This window comes from Rhinichthys klamathensis, unplaced genomic scaffold (assembly GCF_029890125.1).
Source record: "Rhinichthys klamathensis goyatoka isolate OS25496 unplaced genomic scaffold, OSU_Roscu_1.1 h1tg000028l_1, whole genome shotgun sequence".
Taxonomy (NCBI): domain Eukaryota; kingdom Metazoa; phylum Chordata; class Actinopteri; order Cypriniformes; family Leuciscidae; genus Rhinichthys; species Rhinichthys klamathensis.
In genome coordinates, this window is record NW_026606578.1 from 589,797 (window position 1) to 609,099 (window position 19,303).

The 19,303-nt window shown below is 37.4% G+C and overlaps 2 protein-coding genes across 3 annotated transcripts; both read right to left on the reverse strand.

Annotated features, from left to right (window-relative positions):
- Window positions 1–1,174: 1,174 nt before the first annotated feature.
- stk36 (serine/threonine kinase 36 (fused homolog, Drosophila)) lies at window positions 1,175–12,309 on the reverse strand. The gene is made up of 20 exons (XM_056245028.1): window positions 11,680–12,309; window positions 11,052–11,192; window positions 10,615–10,692; window positions 8,599–8,729; window positions 7,717–7,966; window positions 7,432–7,525; window positions 7,087–7,253; window positions 6,675–6,814; window positions 6,279–6,426; window positions 6,056–6,175; window positions 5,791–5,967; window positions 5,512–5,603; window positions 5,208–5,271; window positions 4,960–5,070; window positions 4,718–4,792; window positions 3,809–3,926; window positions 3,592–3,712; window positions 3,291–3,465; window positions 1,817–3,181; window positions 1,175–1,530 (listed from the first exon to the last, which is right to left on the reverse strand). Exons 1-20 carry the CDS (start codon window positions 11,764–11,766, stop codon window positions 1,411–1,413), a joined length of 3,774 nt encoding a protein of 1,257 aa, XP_056101003.1. The 5' UTR covers window positions 11,767–12,309; the 3' UTR covers window positions 1,175–1,410.
- Window positions 12,310–12,525: 216 nt separating this feature from the next.
- On the reverse strand, window positions 12,526–18,774 carry pou2af2 (POU class 2 homeobox associating factor 2). 2 transcript variants are annotated; one of them, XM_056244993.1, is made up of 5 exons: window positions 18,440–18,774; window positions 16,280–16,380; window positions 15,109–15,151; window positions 14,666–14,976; window positions 12,526–13,325 (listed from the first exon to the last, which is right to left on the reverse strand). In XM_056244993.1, the coding sequence occupies exons 1-5, from the start codon at window positions 18,450–18,452 to the stop codon at window positions 12,909–12,911; spliced, it is 885 nt and encodes a 294-aa protein (XP_056100968.1). In that variant the 5' UTR covers window positions 18,453–18,774; the 3' UTR covers window positions 12,526–12,908. The 2 variants fall into 2 exon arrangements, with proteins under 2 accessions (XP_056100968.1, XP_056100961.1); XM_056244986.1 differs by lacking the exon at window positions 18,440–18,774 and adding an exon at window positions 17,890–18,233.
- Between the last annotated feature and the right edge of the window lie 529 nt (window positions 18,775–19,303).

Consider the following 19,303-nt stretch of genomic DNA (forward strand, 5'->3'; position numbering starts at 1 on the left):
TCACTCCTGCCTTTTGTATCCCGAAAGTCCTAAACACCCAGGTTTTTTATTGAATAATTATTATTATAAAACCCCGACAGAACCAAATGTACAAAGAGCAGAAAATAGGGAAATCATATTTGTTCGTCCCGTCAAAAGTCTTATTTCTGTGTAGCGCAATTAATTAATATTTATGTAATATCCGTTTTAACGGGTAGGCTATACGGTTCACAGGAAATGTAGGCTATAGTTTCTGAACACCGATCAGTCTCGTTTATTGTTCAATATCTCTCCAAATAAAATCACATCGATCACAAATCATCCGATAGCTAGGCTACTAAATTAAAGTAGCCTAAACAAGCATTTAAATAATCACACAATATAAAAAAATAGCCTAATTAAATTTATTCAATTTTTTTTAAGTGTTCTTACAACGGGTAAGTTAGGTTAATCAAAACAAATCTGCGCGCTATTTAATATTTTACTCTAGTGTTCGTTGTCTTTTCTCACGCCTGTCAAACAGCCTGATTTTTCACTGGTAAGTTACTTTTGTATTTGTGTGCATCAAAAAAACAAACAATATAGGCTATATATATATATATATATATATATATATATATATATGGTCAGGATACTGGAAATTACTGGAAACAGGTTTTTTTACGAGTCAAAAGGCTTTTCTTGTGACAAACACGTATGAAGAGTGAAAAAGTTTCAAGTCGTCTCAGATAAATCTCCGATAAAATAGCCATCTTGAAAACAAAACAAATTTTGACATGGTGAGACCTATCCAGTGAAGACAAAAAAACTAACAAAAAAAAAAACTAAACTAAAAATCACACATAAAACAGACAAGACGGACACAATTTTAGGAAATTCTATCAATTTATTCATTTAAGCTGACTAAATGGATTTCACAATATTTCCCCCGTACAGATTACATTTGGATAGCCTTTCGATAGCCCGAAATATATATCGGATTTTCGATACAGACAATTAACTTTGAGCTGAGGTAAATTTATATAAAACAGTTTGAAATAATAAATACAAGTAAGGCTGGCAAATTAGTAAACATAAAAATGGAAGTTAAGTTTTGTTATTATAAACAGAAAAAAAAGACCAAACAATCACCATCGCAACATTTTTAAATAACGTAGGCTATGTGAATCAAAAATGCAAACATTTGCTGAATAATAATAAAAAACCCTTATATTTTAAATACATTTTAATTTATTTTGAAGGTGTTTCTGAGTCACTGCCATTTTCTCAAAATACATAACAGATTCAAATTCCGTCAAAATCTTTTGATCACAGATCAAATAAATACAGACAAAAAGAAAGCTATCCCAGCCACAGAAGCAGCCAGCAACCCATTTTTAGATAATGTGAAATTACATCCTCTCTCTTACACACAAACTATGAGGCTGACATTTATGTTTTTCCTTCAACTGACCCGTCCAACTTGCTGACAAGCCATTGATAATCCCTCTGAAATAAAGAGCTTTGGGATGTGCGACAGAGTTTTCTTCCTGCATCTAGAGACCTCAGAGCCTTGAGGAAGGGAAGGAGAAAATGTGAAAATGACAGTAAGGATTTTTTCCCCAACCAGCTTTGTCTGTCTTTCAATTTTTTTTGCACAATTGTCAAAATGATGCAATACAGCACACAAGCAGCTCTATATTAATTTTGCTTCAGTGTTTAAATACAATTCAACAAGAACTGAACTCTTTGTCTGACTATACAGGAGTGCAATGAATCCCATTACTCTCTTAATTCTCTTGGAGGGTATAGAAAACATCTAAATGTGTTAGTCAAAACCGATTCACACTGCTCTTACCTGTAGCAATGTGTTTTGTTGGCTAAACACACGCAGAGTGGCCAGAGCTGCCCGTCGCACTGCATGATGGGAATCATTACAGGCAGTTTGGAGAATCAAGCCTGGAGCATCTACATTAAGAAGTGCTCCATCCCCTCCGCTGAAAGCAGCCAGGTTACCCAAGGCCCCACAGCAGTGCTGTCGAATGACATTATCAGCATCTGACAGCAGTGACACGAGGGGAGGGGCGGCTCCTATGATGAGCTCCATCCATACGTCTTCCTCACTATGTCTGACGCCTTCCATTGCTGGTGTCCTCCTTGATTTGTCTTGTGCCGACAAGGCATTTATGTCAGTTGTATTCTTGAAACCTTTACTGGAAATATTTAGATCGCTTCCCGTTACACTTAGCCAGTTTCCCACCGCCTTGGAGGCCGTCCTACGAACGGATGAAGCAGGATCGCACAGGCAACCTAACAGGTCCAGGAATAGGTCAAACTTTGATTCATTAATGACCTGCCGGACACCTGAGCCCAGGCGGCCCAGCAAGCCACAGCATGCGGCTCGGATTCCATCATCTTGGTGGCGCAACGCAAGCTGAAGTTGGGTGATTTTTACGGGAATAAAGAAGGAAGATTGATGGGTGAGATGAAGTGTTAGTTGGGAGAGAAGGATAAGAAGTTCCACTGCACACCCACAGAGAACTTCACTTTGTAGCAGCACAGCCAACAGAGAACTTGCTGTTCTGACCTCTTCTGGTGAGGATCGAATTTTAGCCGTGGAGACCTTGGGGTGATCGCCACTTCTCCTTAACTCCTCCAGACTGTCCATAAGCCAGCTGATGCTGCACCCTTGCTGAGCTGAGAGATCTTGGAGACGTCCTGCAGAACTGCCATGGATCTCCAAACTGTCCATGAGCTCCTCTTTACAACCGCTCTGCTGCTTGATTTTCTCTCTTAGATGTTCCATGGTCTTCTGCGGATATATTTTGGTTTTTGGTTGCACCTCCCTGAACTTTTCAGTCTTGCTTTTGGATGGCTGGTGTTGAGCCTTTAGGGAATCATTTTTTTCCTTAGATGCATCTACATAGCCTTTGAGCCGCGGTAAGCTCTTCTTCGAATTGATGTCACCTTTGATTTGATCCATCTTGGTTTTCTTTGCAATTCTATTGCTCTTAAATTGCTCCACACCATTCCCGAAGTGGTTAAGTTGATACTGAGTGTGGTCTGCTCCATTGTCTGGGCTTTCTGTGCTGTGAGGGAGGAAAGCGGAGGCCTGGGCTGCAGTGATAAGGCATGGAGCGGTGTGCTGTGGGTCAGATAGCAGTAGACGATTCAGAAGACACAGCGGAAGCTCCACCAGGGCAACGGGAAGAGTTTGAATCATCTGAACAAGAAGACAAGTCAGCAGAAAAATAATAAATACAAAAATTCCATTTCCGATATTCCAATAGACATCCGCCATCTGAAAATACTAGTATTTTTTTAAACCATACCTGCACTAGACCGGCCACAATATTTGCGCTTTGATACGATCGGAGAACAGACAGAAGTTTTTCTAAGGATAACTCCAAAGAGAAGGGGATGCAGAGAAGATGACAGCTCATCACTGATATGCTGTTTATTTCTGAGTCACCCCAGAAAAGACCGTGCTCAAGCAATGCAGCGCTGCTGTGAGGAATAAAATGAGAAATATACTTTAAACTACTGAGAGATGCACTTCAAATGAGCACTAATATTAAAAAAAGAAACTGTTTGACACCATAGTAAGGCTTTAAGGTGATGTTTGGTGCTCACCAACTGGTGGTGAGAAGGTGGCTGAGGGCAGAAGAGCAGGAGTTATCTGACAGGAGAGCCACACAGTTGTATGGATCGCTGGAGAAAACCAATAAAGCGAGAGAGAGGAACACATACAGACCTGTGAGAAAAACAGACGCAAATGTATGTTATTAAATTACTGGTATATTAAAGCTACAATAAAGAAATAAGTGAATGTTCTCTTGGTGTTCAGTACCATTAGGAGAGAAATGGCATCTCTGGGATGTTGTGTTTTCCAGTGTGGTGTTCACTTTAGCCCACAAGCAGGGCCAAAGCTCTGAGTCCTGAAAGTCGAGCAGTGAGCTGCTTTCACTCTTTCATCAGTGAAGGAAAAATAAATCATTTTATTTCTTTATCCGGAAAATTCACCTTTTTCACCCTAAAATTCATCTATTTTGTAAATGCATATTATGGATCATGATTCTGAGGATGCGTTTCATTTTTCTTTTTTAATTTCGACCTTGTAACCAAAATCTCATAACTCGATTTTCTTTGTGGTAACATATGCCCCTCCGCAATCGACAGTAAACTCGCTTTCATTTTCGAGTACAATGCCCACATCTCAAAATAAACAATCGATGGAAAGAACCAAGTCCCCTCCCTAAATTTTTTCTTCTTTAATCCACTACACTCGGATGTATGTCACAATATGGAAGAAAAAATGTGTCCCTACTTGCATATCATTTAGACATTAACACATATGACCAATAGTAATTTTTTTAGAGTCCCATAAACAATATGCCAAACTGGTTTTAATTGTTGATTTATTTCTGGCTTAACTAAATAACTAATAATAATTCAATGATCATTACATTACAACAATAACAAATAGGACAATATGTGATATTAGTACTTATCAATGACAATCACATTCTGTTATATTTATGTAATATTATAATAATATAAAAAAAGTTAAGTAATACATTAGCTTCTTTATCTGTAAATACCGTTAATGGGTGCTGCTCCTAAGAGACTTCAAATGGTGTTATTTATTATAGATCCAATATTAAACTATTGAAAAGCAATTATTCAGTCAAACCGATTATTGGTCTATCTCTAATTAACACAGCACAGATTTTAGGGGAATTAATGTGAGAGGAATTACCTCGGACAGTCTGTGGAGAATCAGTGACAGAAGGCCGTCACATGTTCCCCAACCTGCAGGTAAGGGGTTGTGTGCCTATGCGAAAGAAAAAGAGAGAACAGACAGATGGTGGGAGGGGGAGAGGAAAAGAAAGAAAGAGAGAAAGAGTGGGGAATGACTACACTGGATTTCATCACATCAATGACATGAATTACTCCAAACAGGGTTAACCCTTATTCACAGTGTAAATAATGGAACTATACCTCTGCCGTGTCTGTCAAAATATTCCCCAAAAAGCTTGTAAGCCTTTCTATACCAACATTCACAGCTATACCACGGTGAGTGAACAAGGTTAAGACTGCTGTTGCCAAAAGCTGTAGGAGAGACCACAAAATCACAAGCGTAATGCAAATGAAACCAGACATGCTACAATTACTGTACTTCATTTTTCCAGATTAAAATTGCATTTGACACAAACTAGGGAGAAAATCGTTCATATAGAGGCACTTACCGCTGAATGCTTCTGGACACGACAGAGAAATACCGAAATAAATAGCTGACAGAGATCCTCAGCTCTGATGAGAAAAAAAATATTTTTCATAAAATAACACTAAGATTAAAATTTCACTAAAAGCCCAGCAGCAGTAGAGATAACGACAGCCTAACAAAGAGTTCTGCAATTAACACTAAATATTCTTTCATTTTAAAAAAGGAACAATAAATTTACTGAAGTAATGAAAGTAAAAACAATTTCAGTGGAGAGAAAAAAACTGTACTGTAACTCTGTACATTAAAAACGATTCATAAATCCGTACCTCCTGCCCTTTATCTCCCAGCCCGGGCTCTTTTCCAGGTACATTATGAGAACACTCATCAGATCTTCTAATATTATCTCACCCTGGGATTCCTTTAGCAAATAATAATCAGTCAGAAATCAAGTATGATTAATGAAACTATTAAAAGAAGAAATTTCCATTTCCATTTACAAATAAATAAATAAAATCGTTTAAAACAACAAATAAAATATTATTAAAATATATGTTTAAAACAATAATCAGATGAATAGAAGATACATATTCATTTTTGTGTCTGACCTGCATTAGATCTGGAATGTTCAGGATGTCCTCAATCAGGCTGAACAGTAGATGAGGCAGTTCCAACTCCTTGCTCACTGTTTCAACATCCCCGGACTGACAGCTCTGAACAATGTTCCTGAGGATCTTTAGTGGCTGTAGAATTGAAGAGGCCTCTTCACCTTTCCTGACCAATAGCTAGACAGATCAGTGAGTCTTTAATACACTAAATCACTCACTTACCCAGTTCAAATAGCTGCTCTTGTGACATTTAACAGAACGTTACCTGTTTTTTGGCTAAGAGCAGTTTTGTTTTTAACCTCGGAAGGATAGAGGTGTTCACAGGGCCCTGATCACTTAATTCAATCAATTGTTGCCACTCAGAATCACTGTCGATATCTTGTTCCTGCAGAACATATTTAGTGGAAAAACCTTGTGTGACGGATCTGACATTAGTAGTGTGCTCCAACTAAATCCACAATATAATTTTAAATGATTCAAATAACAACCTCACTGTCCATCCTGACAGAAGCCAGACTGGTCCGCACATGTCCAGGCCCAGGCCGCTTCATAACTTGCCGGGGTCCCACCTCTACAGAAGGGAACTCCCTCTCGTAGTCTCTACTGATCTGGCCTTTGTGTGGAGCTGAGCGAACCCTAAAAACAAAAGGGAACACGGGAACAATTTATATTTGAAAAATCTGATTCCTCACCATATCTTTTACCCTTGGATTAAACAGGCTTTTCGACTATTTCTCTTCTCTACATTTGGATTTATAATATATTCATTCCTTCACGCTGGTCAAAAACATCAATTTCACTGTCACAGCAGCATTGTTAATATGCCCTTTTTTTAAGTTGAGGCCCGCAGGTTTTCAAATTCAAATTCTAGATGGGAATACTACCTGGTAACACTGTTGTCATTTGCTTGATGCTGATTGGTTCCTGGGTGAGATGAATTTTGATACACTGAAAAGGTGCTGCCCAATGAGTGGCCAGTGGTGGGGGCTCCTCCAGCAGAAGCTGTTTTACAGCGTGTCTGACTCTAGTAAAACAACATCCAACACAATTGTATTATTTCCCCTTCCACAGAAATGAATACTTTGAAAGCCCTTCTCAGCTGATTCCACATTTTCCCCATATTCCATAATAATGTAAATAGTCGAATTTTCACAAATCACACCAACAACAATTTAAATAAAGTTCATCTTACTGCAAAAATAAAACAAACCAGACAGGAAGACATCTAAAAGACAGATTCATAACCTCGTAACACAGAAAACGAAGAAAACGTCTTAGTTGTTAGCATGAGTTTACCCGTTTGTTAGTCTTCTCTTTCTCTCGAAGCTCTCTAGCTTTGCGCAGTAGTTTGCCCTCTCCATTGCGTGCTGTCGTCTTCTCTGCAGCCTGCTGGTGTTTCAGGGCCTGTCGGTCTGGGCTGGGTGGGACTGTAAGGGGGTTGCTCGAACCCTCATCTGACACCACTGTTAAAGCAATGAGCAGCACAAGGCACCCTTTTAGTAACAATAACAATAACATATTTTCATTCTAATACATTATTACTATAATTAAAACATTTTTTTTTTAATTATTTAACTTTGCAGATATGTGTACAAAGAAAATACCATTTCATAGGATGATAAAAATGTAAGTAGTCCTCACTTAAAACTCCATCTGCAACAAAAGGGTGACGAAGCAGGTCAGGCCATGACAGCCTCTTCTCTGGGTCTTTCATCAACAACCCCTTCAGAAAACTCTAAATTAAGAGAACCCACAGAAAGAGCAATTGAAAAGAAGGGTTTTAAACTTGGTACTATTTAACCAGTGCATACTGACATAAAGCAACACTTTTTTTTATCTGTGTGTCAAACACTTAATCAAAATCAGACTAATTTGATTTAAAAGTCAGAGTCAGGGGTTTTCATGTGGGAAGTAACTACTCCGTACCAAGCAGTCTTGGCTCATGTTCTCTGGCCATTTGACTGGATCTCTCACTATAAGCTGCACCAGCTGAAAGATGGAGTTGGTGTAGAACGGAGGCGCCCCCGTGTGGAGCTCATAGAGGATGCAGCCCAGAGACCAAAGGTCAGCGGAGTGGTCATAAGGTTTCTCTTCCACTAATTCTGGAGACATGTAGAGAGGCGTCCCCTTAATAGAGGTCAACACCAAGGTGGACACACTCATGGCACGAGCAAATCTGTGAAGAGTCACGAGAATATGACACCATTATGCTATTAGAGATCACATTAAGATGAATATATTTATATATATATATATATATAGTCAAACCAAAAATTATTCAGACAACAGATATATATTTTTTTTAAATATTTTTTATACTAGTGGGTACAGGACACTATAGTTCATTTATGTGACATTTTATACCCAAAAATTCTTCATACAGTGGACTACCAGTAAAATTTATAAAGATTTGGGACCAAAAATTATTCAGACACTTTGACCTGACCATGTTTTGCTAAAGTGTTTTTTCTATAATTGCCAATGCGACCTTTTTACACCACAGAATTAACAAAATTAAGCATTGCTTGGTAATTGGTTGACCTAAATTGGTTTTATCTAATTGTGTACTTAAATTTAACAGCTGACAACTGACAGCTATTCAACCTAATTCATTTGTGAGACAGTCTAACAGAAGGATGGCCAAAACACAGTAAAATATCAACTGTGATAACATGTTGATAACATGAGAAATGTTAAAGGTGTCTGAATAAATGTTGGCTTGACTGTATATATATATATATATATATATATATATATATATATATACAGTTTCTAAAGTAGTTTGAACTACCAATTGGCAATACTAACCCAAAGTCACAGAGCTTTACTACTCCTCCTTTTCCCAGCAGGATGTTTTGTGGTTTCATGTCACGGTGCAAAATACGATGGGAGTGCAGATAATACAGGGCAGAAACAAGCTGGCAGGCTATTTCACACACCTACACAAGTAAGATAACAGGTTAGCAGGTGAGTGTGTCCCAGTTAAGAGGTCTGAGCAGCAGAAAATCCAGCACAACATCAAGTCAAAGAAATAAAAGTGATGAACTATATGATAAACGGTATGCATTTTCCAAAAATACATTTACCTTAGGCTACATACAATGTTTATTCTAATTTGTATGACATACTTAAATTTCTTATATTGATCACTGATGATATTATTAGCTTTTAAAGTCTAGAAAGATTTAAATGTAAACCAGGGGCCGGTTTCACAAAGATAGACTTTGACTATGGCTTAGATATAGTAGATAGTCAGACTTCAGATAGACATCTAAATCAGACTGTTGCACAAAGCACTTAAGACTCTGACAATCTTAAGTAGGACTACACTGCAATGCATTCTGGGTAAAATAAGACACTTTTCAAAACAAAAAACATGGCGGATCGAGTAAGCGCATTCAACAGCTCAGTGCAGTTTACCCCAGCGGAAAATATGTGTTTGTTGGAGGAGTATAACAGTCACAAGGACATTTTACTTGGGAGATTTAGCGGAGAATGTAGTAACAAGAAGAAATGTTAAATTTGGAAAGGGCCATTTTCCCTTTTCTTTTGGCTGTTTGTAATGTAACTGATTGTTACTGCTGGTTGCCAAGGTAACATAGAGTCTTAGACCTAAGTTAGCCTGGGGGTAAGTGCCCGGTTGCATAAAGCACCTTAAGTGTAATTTTCCCTTAAAGTCGCCCTTATGTTTCCCTTAAACCTAAGGGTGTTGCAGAAAAATACCCTTAAGTGTTACTTAACAGGTTTTTTAAGTGAAACGTCATAAACACTTAGAACTTCCCTTAAATGCTGTTTTTTCACTTAAGTAATCGTTAAGTGTTGCATAAAACCCCTTAACGGTAATTTCCCTAAGTATAACTTAAGGTTTGGAAATCGTAACCTTAAGAGTAACGCGGACAAAAATAAGACGACATGGCTGAATTTATGAAACCAGCTGAAGATCATAGGGAATAGGGAGAACCCTTTGGACCAATTTAGCCATGAAAAACTGTTGCAAGAATACCGATTTGATCGACGCGCAATATTTGACATCGCTATCAAACTAGACGGCTGTCTGTCTGTCATTACACGCGACTCGCATGTAAACTATCACAACGTTAAGTCAGTGCGCGCACGGAGAGTGTGTGGCCGACAAAAAAATCACAGGAGAACGAGCTGATTCTGTGTTTTAAAAGGAATCATGACAGAAGAAAACAGGTATGCTATGGAAATATACTCAGCTGTATTTCGAGACACAGAGCCAGAAGTGCATTCACAAAACCTAAACAAATGCCAAAGCATGAGACGGTGAACAACACAAACTGCCGCCACGTTCGGAGCTAACGCGGTGTTGCATGATAGCGTCACTGGACTGACACGTGATATTCCGACATGTTAGTGTTTTGCGTATCTATGGCAACAACAGACTTTTATAACGTGAATCCAGGATCGCTGTCGTGAAACACTTAAATGTTTCCCTTACCTAAGAGAACCGTTTAAGAGATTATATGCAACACTCTTAAGTTGTTCTCTTAGGTAAGGGTAAATCGCCCCTTAAGTATCATACTTAAGGGAAAAACTTAAGGTACTTTATGCAACCGGGCACAGGTGTCTAATTTTTTTTTTTAAAGTCAGTCTTTATTTTTGTGAAACAGTCTAACTTGCATTAGACTAGTCTATGAGCAAATTTTAGACTTGTCTAACACTATAGACCGGTCTAAAATAGCTTTGTGAAACCGGCCCCCAGGTCTTAGATAGTTCTAGCTTCATACACCAGTATGATACATTCATTATCTAATACGTTGAGTTGGCGGTTACAATAAAACAGTGTGACTACTGATGTACCTGATTTTCAGGTAAACTGCCATCATCCTCCAGGATTTGAAACAGCTCACCCTCTGCATACTCTGTCACCACCACCACCTGTCAGAGGAATACATGCTCTAATTATTCCTCTGACACAAATTCAGCCATGTTTTATTCCTCTGACACAAATTCAGCCCTGTTTTTCTTCTTCTCACTGATCCTTTTTTCTTTTACACAGGTTATGGGACGATCAAAGTCACAAGCTCACTGCTTTTGTACCCACACCAGTATCTTAATATTTAAAAAATTTCTACACTTTGCCAACGAGAACTATTACCTAGAAATTTGAATGTTAAATTTGTGAACCCTGGGAGCTAAATTTCATTCAACAAGCCGTTACACTGGAAGCACCAGGTTATACTGTAGGAACAGTGAAAAACACAGCATGACTTGGGAGTAGGTTGTGACAGTCATACCTCCCTCTCTGTCTCAAAGCTGTCTAAAAGCAGCACTATGTTGGGATGCTTAAGCCCCCTCATGATGTCAATCTCTCTTTTCAAACTGCGCAGGTCCTTCTCTGAGCGGCCAACTTTGGGAATGAACTTCAGAGCCACGACCTAGGAAAAAAAGTGTTGATGTTACTCAGACAGAGAGGGATTCTGTCTTCAATAAAGTCTGTTTAGATTATATTTGTTGTTTTCTTTGTATTTAATGTCTTGGAGGTGAGGGTTTTTGAATGTGTGGCTAATATGACATGTTTTTTGATGGATTTTTATTTTCTTTTTTAGCACAGACAATTATGAAAACATCCAGATTATATCACAATTTGCTGTAAGGTAGACACAGAACTGAATAATCCATCAAAGTGACCAGCAAATTATTCACATTTATATCATAAAATGCTTGATTCTGATCGGCTGACTGGTGTTTTAAGGTTTTATTTTCTCTCTACTGTTCAGACTGAGTTTTAACTTAAATATAGGAAATGCTGTGTTATTATATGGTAAGAAAATATATATGGCCTCGTATACATATCCCTAAAATCAATTCCAGGGGGGTAAAGAATAGGATTTTCTGACACCGCGGTGCACATGTAGTGCTCACCTGGCCGCTAAACTTCCTGCGGCCTTTGTACACTCGCCCGAATGACCCTTCCCCGATAACCTCCAAAATATGATACTGATCCATCATCAGCGATGAAGCCTTGACCACGAGGAAGAGTCCGGAGACTTTTCAGGTAGGCTAGTAAAAACTCAGTACAACGCACGTAAGCATATCATTTAGGCAGTTTTCTCCTCGTGGCTTGTTTTTGCAACTGTAAGAGTTGCAGTATAAGGAAAGCAAGACAGACTTGCGACACGGACAAACTAGGCTTAGCTACAGCACGGTTTTTATTAGATGGACTTTGTCATTTGATCCTTACGGCAACTGCGAAACAACGCCTAGTATAATCGATTCATACTCCCGTGAATAATGTTGACTTTATAACTAGTACAAGTAATTGTAATCAAAAAATGGTCTCTGAAAAGAAATATGGTTACATGATACATCAAGAATAAACTTCCGAAAGTTTGACGTGCGCTGCTCTCCAGAAGAACAAAAACAAAAAGCGCCTAGCAACGTGGTGGCTCACAAATAGAAGCCCTTATAAAAGTTAGTGCAAATTTAAATAACTTATTTTGACTAGTATATTTTTGACTGTACATTCGTATTTTGTTTATTAGCGGGATAGTTAAATTGCTTGAAAAATGCATGACTTATAAGTTATAACAGATAAATTAAACGAAGGGGGAGGAATTTGAACAGGCGATGTGTTCGTGTCCTCATTCACTCCTGTCACTAAGGGGGCCTTAACTTAACAACGCAGTGGCGTCCTAACTACAGTACTCATGTCGAGAGGTAAGTTCCTTAGAAAAGCTGTTCTGTTCTATTCTGTAAATACAACACACCTTCTTTAAGCCAAAACATGTTTATTTTTATATAATGGCATTCCTGACAAAAGTCTAACATCGTTGTCTTTAAGTGTTCATTGGTATTATTGGCGAATTATACATGTAGGAAAGAGGGAAAAAAGCGAGCATTGCTTCTAATTCATTCTAAAACGCTTGGACATGTAAAATGCATAATTAAATCCTGAATTAACTAAACTATCAGCCCATGTTTTTGTTGTATGCTTACGCAATATGACCAGTTTAAAAATTGTGATCATCATTTCTTGAGGAGGTCATCTTTATGATGGATGTAAGTTATATAATCTCCTTCTGTATAAGATTAGAGAGGCTGTGTAAGTGCAAATGATTAGTCCACAGTTTCTGTATTGTCATTTAAGCCTTTCAAAAAGCCCTCCTAGTCTCATATGACAACCAGGAGCCAGTTCCATCATCTTTAGCCCATGATGTAGTGTCACTGAGAGACACCACTCCACCACTAGTCTCCTCTGAGGTTACGGCTGTCATCTTCACCACGGCCAGATCTCCAGGTGTCACCATGTACGGTGGGCAGGAGTAGCTGGAGGCAGAGGTGTAGGATGCTGCTGGGTACGGGACATCTTCCAGGGGTTGTAGAGTATAAGGCTGAGAGCTGGATGGGATGGAGCTCCCGCTGCGCCCCGAGGATAGACGGTATGGGGAGGAACCGCCAGAGTCAGGCCCTCCCAGAGATGGTGATTCTGCCACGGGGACTGGACCCTCAGGACATATGACTTCTGACTGACTGACTGGGTCCTCTGATGGCTGATCCCAAGGGTCTCTCTGCAGCATAGAGAAATAATTATTACAATTAATTTTATTTATAATGCACTTTTCACATTCCCAAAGTGCCACAAAAACAGGAAATGGAGACAAAATAGAGAAACACAGACATGATACAAAACAATAAATTCAGTAAAACAAACAAATAATGCAACTCCTTATTGAAAAACAACAACATTGCTTATTCATCTTTTCATTATTATGGTTAGAAAATGGGACAATGACGTGACACTCGTTTTTTTTTTTTGTCCTATGTTAATCTTTCAAAAATACATTTCTGTATTAAAATTAATTTTGATATATATATTTGTGTGTGTGTGTCGAAAATGTCAGGGTGATATCATAATGAAGAAGAAAAGTCTAATTAAAAGAATAAATTGCTTGAAAAAAACTTAAGTAGTTTGGCATAATCTTTTTTAATTTTATTTTTATTAATAATAAAATAACCGTTTGTCCACAAAATCATGTTGTACAACCTTTTTTAAAGTCGCTCTTTTTATGACACGGCAATTATTATGTCAGGTTGTACACTACTGTTTAAAAGTTTGAAGTTTGAGATATTTCAATGTTGTGAAAGAAGTCTCTTATTCTCACCATGGCTGCGTTTATTTGATAAAAAATACAGTAAAATCTTTAATATTGTGAAATATTATTACAATTTAAAATATCTTTTCTATTGCAATACATTTTAAAATGCAATTTATTCCTGTAATATCAAAGCTTAATTTTCAGCATCATTACTCCAGTCTTCAGTATCACATGATCGTTCAGAAATCATTCTAATATGCTGATTTTGCTGCTCAAGAAACATTTCTTATCACTATCAAGGTTGAAAATGGTTGTACTGCTTAGCATTTTTGTGGAAATCCTGATTAACATAATGTTCAAAAGAAAAGCAGTTATTAGAAATATAAATCTCTTGTAACATTATAAATGTTTTTGGTCAATTTAATGTCCTTGCTGAATAAAAGTATTATTCTTTTTTAATCATACTGATCCAAATCTTCACCCAAAATGTATGATATTCATGAATGATATTTACAGATTAATTATTAAATTCATGATATATATATATAAAAAAAAAATTCCATGAAAAATGTATTTATAATTAGCTTGATAATAATGTTTTTGCTTTTGACTTGATGGACGTTTATAGAGTTACTGAATTAAAACTTTTATTGAAAATGCTATAAACGTTTTTTAAAACCACATGAAACCAACTTGAACATTTCTAAGAATTGTGTTCTTATCTAAAGGAGTAAAATTTGTGTTTTTCTTTATCATGGACACACTTATACATCAATGACCCAAATAATATCATCTGTAGGAAGTGTGAATACCAAGAGCAAGTGTGACGAAGACTCTCCACCAGACAGAGTTGGTAGTAGTGTTGGTAGTGTAGATGGTGGAAACAGTGACCCTCCGCTGGTGGTATAAGACGCTGGCCCTCTGTAATCTCCATATGAATCAGGAGTGTAGTAGCTGTCAATGAAGGAAGGGTAAGTGGAGGGGTGGTCGTACGAAAAGGCCTTGCTTCCCAGTGCTGAAGAGTAAGTGTCTGGTGATGAGTACTGCTTTATGGGATGGCAGAGGTCTGAGTCTGGGAGGAAGGATCTTCGCATGCTGTAGTAACCAGGAAGCACGTGTGACCCTGCAAGAGGAAGCAGGAAATTCAGTTAACTCCATGATTCAAGATGAATTAGCCTCTCACTGAGGACACCTGTTAGACCTGAACATATCTAATTAGATCTAGCTGTGGATTAGCTTTACCAGACGGACTCACCGGGCATTGGCACAAAAGCTGGCTGAGAGGAACTGCTGCTCGTCTGAAAACAAAAATGTTAGAGAGTCATTGTCATTGACACTAACACAGTTGTGTCTATGTGTGTGTGTTTCTCGTAAACTTCACTTAAGAAGACAGCGTGTAATGAAAACGCATGAATCCCCCTACAATATAAAGGCAAAGAGAAAAGCAGAACCCCCCATTGGGCTGCTTTGTATTTTGCCTGACTTGCAGCCAGTGAGAATATGGAGAAAAAGACAGGAAGGCTCAAGTTTTAGAGCTTGTTCTGTTGAAAGCCAGGCAAATCATGCGGGAGGATATTTGAATATGATTTGCCAGTGTCACAACAGTGCTCCCCCCCCCTTGCTCTCCGTGTGTACACTTGCCTCCGGTGGAGTGTGTACTCTTCTCATGAGATTTTGCCACAAGGATCTAAAGAAATCATTGGATGACTGGGATCATATCCCAGTTGACTCCGCGACGTGCCGCGGAAGTACACAGTGGAATTAAGTTCATTTGTTTAGTGGATATCGTTCTTTGTTAGAGACTTGCTGTCAATACATGCCATACATAGAGGCCCTTTTCAACAAAGGGAATTCTTATAGTTTATATTCATATATTTTATCAGTGCTTTTTATTTAACTCGTAGAATATGTAATGGGTATGTCTTTGCTAGACCATTGTTCAGAGATATGTTGAGGCCAACCACCCCGTCTGAGGCATTTGCATGAACCGACTGGTCCATTGGTTTCAGTAAAGGACACAAAAGCAGACAACAACTTGCAGCAGGAGTTCACTTGAGCACAAGGATTGTCTGTTCTTTTGTATTTTGTTAGCAAATCCCTCAGTAATGACTCGGTTAAGGCTTGGGTTTAACCGTCTCTTGTAACAATGCCTGTCTGTCCCCTTTCAGGAAGGTAGATCTGATTTTGGCAGGTGTGCCTGATATTTATCTCTTAAAAGTAACAAGGACATGACTAGCATGGATGCTCTGAATACTGTTGCTGTGTGAGAGATATATTACACTTCATACTTCTGTTTGTTTGTATATTGTCAATGATTTCTTTGATACTGTATAGACAAAATACAAAGTAAAACACTTATGGATATGGGATGATCAAGTTAATATTTAAGAACATCAGACAACAAGACAGTGAGAATGATGGCTTACACTGTATCGGGGCGCATTTGTTTGTCGTAATCGCTTCTCTGCAAGAAGATCTTTGACCGTGTGCTTGACTCTGACACCTTGGTATACTCTCTTGGAATACTCTGTGGGGAGAAATAAATAAATTTAATATGTTTTATGTCTTTTTTTGATAAATATCTGGCATTAAAAAAAAAAAAAAAAAAAAAAAACACTAGCAAAGCAAAAAAAAAAAAAAAAAAAAAATCCCCTGGTTAATCTGATGTTTCTGGAGTAACCTGTCATGAATTAATGTAAGGATATTTTTTTTTACTACATGTATTTAAATGAACATTCATAATAGACATGCAAATAAAGTATGTTCCCAAAAGCTTTCCACATGGATAGTGACTTTACACTTCAGAGCAGTGACTTTACAGTTAAAAAAAGCAACAATAGCCTAACAGTGATCATTTTTTAGAAGAGACTGCAAAACAAAATCGATATTATAATATGACTAAGAAATTAGTTATTGTTTATTATTGTTCAGCCAGTGACCACTGGGAAATTATACAAAAAATACTTAAAGCAACCTTATTGTGAATGCAGAATTTATTTATTTTTTATTTTATGGTTTATTTATCAATAGATACAGTGCTTCGTTTTATCACAAAAAATACTTAATATCCACACTGGCGGTTGTTGCTTTGTTGTGGATATTTACAAGTCTTTTTTCACATGGACATATATCTATCGATAGAATAAACCATAAAGAGAAATAAAAAAATTAAATACATTCTGCATTCACAATAGGTTGCTTTAAGTATCTTTTGCATAATTTCCCAGTTTTCACAGCCGTTAAAAGTTTCACAGCCATTTGATAATGTAGTTTTTTTTTTTTTTTTTTTTTTTTGCAGACTCTGTAAAAAAAATCGCTGTTTACTTTATACCATTCACAGCCGGTCCTTGTTATTTGAATAGTTGATAAATTATTATTTAGTCTATACGTTATATCGTTTAAATCATTGATGAATCATGAATTGTTATACCTGACCATATACGCAACGTACCTCAGTAACTAGTCCCTACTTGTGGTATTACTAGTTAAGAAATTATTCATCATGGCCTTATGTTTTCCTAATGAGAGATGATGTGGTTTAGGGGTAGAAACAGAATTGTGAGTCAAATACATTTTATGCACTAATTTTACACCATAATTTAATCAGAATATTAATGCTGGAGTTCATCTCCTGGTGACTGGAGATACAACTCTATTCAAATACTGTCCAGTCATGGTCTTCAGTTTCAATAGAAAACAACAAAAGCTTTGCAGGAATGTGCATATTGAGGAATTGAGATCTCCAGCTGTACATCTCTGTTTAACCATAACTGAGAACCATGTTGCACACCAATGCATGAGGAAAAATCATTGCAAAATACTTATTGTTAAACAAACAATTTAACATAAAGTAGCCTATTATTGGGCTTTTATAGGTTTCAAATTCAGATCCTTATAGGCAAACAGCTGTTTTCTCGTTTAGGAGTGGAATTTTACCTCAGTTCTCTTCTAATATGGCCAATATCAGTTTTCAATGGTAGACTCGTATCTTCTCTCTCTTACTCTCCCTCCCTCTATCTCTCTCTTTGACACACACCTGTCTCATCTGTGGTCTGGGGTGTGCACGCACAGTCATAGCCTGATGTCATAATCCACCCGTTAACAGTCATAATGCGGTAGGCTACTTGACATAGAAAGAGAAAAGAGGGGTCTTAAATATTGTTCTGTTTTTGATAGAAGATACGACTATATTTAGGTATGTATTTACTATTTTGAGGCATCTGATATAGTCACGTGTCGATAACAGGCACTTTTAACCTATCGCACAAATTATTAAATCATTCTTAGTGCCAAAACCCCCGCTGAGGTGCAGACATTTGGATATTTTGTTTATATTTCTGTTAGCTTTTAACAAGTAATTACGTCTATCACAAGAGCCCGTATTTCAAAGCACTTAATTTTCACGTTTCAGTAGGCTAGCCTATACAGATTTTGCACACTTATTGTTTACGTTCTAAAACAGGGTCAAGCCAGGTTCTTTTAAAAAAAAGTGAGACGTTCACAACTGTTAGCTTTAGGTATTGGCCTAGAAAGAGCGAACACATTTTATGTTAAAAAATACTAAAATACTTTTCACAAACTCTCACCTGTCTCCATCATAATTTTAGCCGAGTGCTGCCAGGTTTCTCAGGTCTTCAATTTTGATTCCTATTCCAGCAGAACTCATACCACGTTCATTATATCAAGGAAGAAAGAAGATTTAAAACCCCAAGTAGACATACAGTATGTCGCTTATGGTCAAGCTCACGCACCTCTAATCATACCCTTCACATGGTTTCGCTTGTGAAGCCTTCATCATTTGGTTAAATGCAAATAACTGGCTTGGAGACGTTTCTTAATGATTTGCATCTACTGTAGATCAGAGTACACTATTAAGGCTGCACTGTTGAAAAAAATGGAGAGTGTGACATTAAAAGCTGAATATGATAGCGAGGAAAATGATAAAGAAAAAAGAGAAAAGTAATTTACCTAACAGTATGGTTTATTTAAACACAAAAGATGAAGTCAAGGGAAAATATATAAATTAAACGTACGGTATATAAATCTGTTTTTCATTTAGAGGCCCTGCGTCAAAAACTTAATTTTTTAGAGGAGATTATAGTATGGGGTAACCTATGGATAGTGTAAGGACTGTATAGGCTTAAAACCCATTAAGCGATAATTAATGTTTTGATCACAGTAAAAAAAAAATCAACCCACTAAATTTAAAGAATATAAGTTTTTAAAAACTATTGCCGTCTTAATTTTTTAATCAAAACCAAAGTGTTACGAGCTCAAATTGACAAAACTTTAAGTGTCAAGTTATTGGATGGAAACAAATATTAGGCCCAGCCTACGGATAGAAATAGATTTAAATAGATAGATTTTTTTTTTTTTTTTTTTTTTTACAGTGCATCAAAGGCAAATGCTGCTGGAACAGGCTACCTGTATAAAAACAATGTAGCGTTGGC

What these genes read in the sequence shown, in the direction of transcription:
- stk36 (XM_056245028.1), bottom strand. Translation starts at nt 11,766, where the DNA reads ATGATGGATCAGTATCATATTTTGGAGGTTATCGGGGAAGGGTCATTC. An exon ending in GTGTCCAGAAGCATTCAGCG is followed by an intron (nt 5,071 to 5,207) that starts GTAAGTGCCTCT and finishes TCTCTCCTACAG; the next exon opens with CTTTTGGCAACAGCAGTCTT. An exon ending in TTGTGGCCGGTCTAGTGCAG is followed by an intron (nt 3,182 to 3,290) that starts GTATGGTTTAAA and finishes CTTCTTGTTCAG; the next exon opens with ATGATTCAAACTCTTCCCGT.
- pou2af2 (XM_056244986.1), bottom strand. Translation starts at nt 17,962, where the DNA reads ATGACTGTTAACGGGTGGATTATGACATCAGGCTATGACTGTGCGTGC. An exon ending in CCAGACCACAGATGAGACAG is followed by an intron (nt 16,381 to 17,889) that starts GTGTGTGTCAAA and finishes TTCTCCCCACAG; the next exon opens with AGTATTCCAAGAGAGTATAC. An exon ending in AGCTTTTGTGCCAATGCCCG is followed by an intron (nt 14,977 to 15,108) that starts GTGAGTCCGTCT and finishes TTCCTCTTGCAG; the next exon opens with GGTCACACGTGCTTCCTGGT.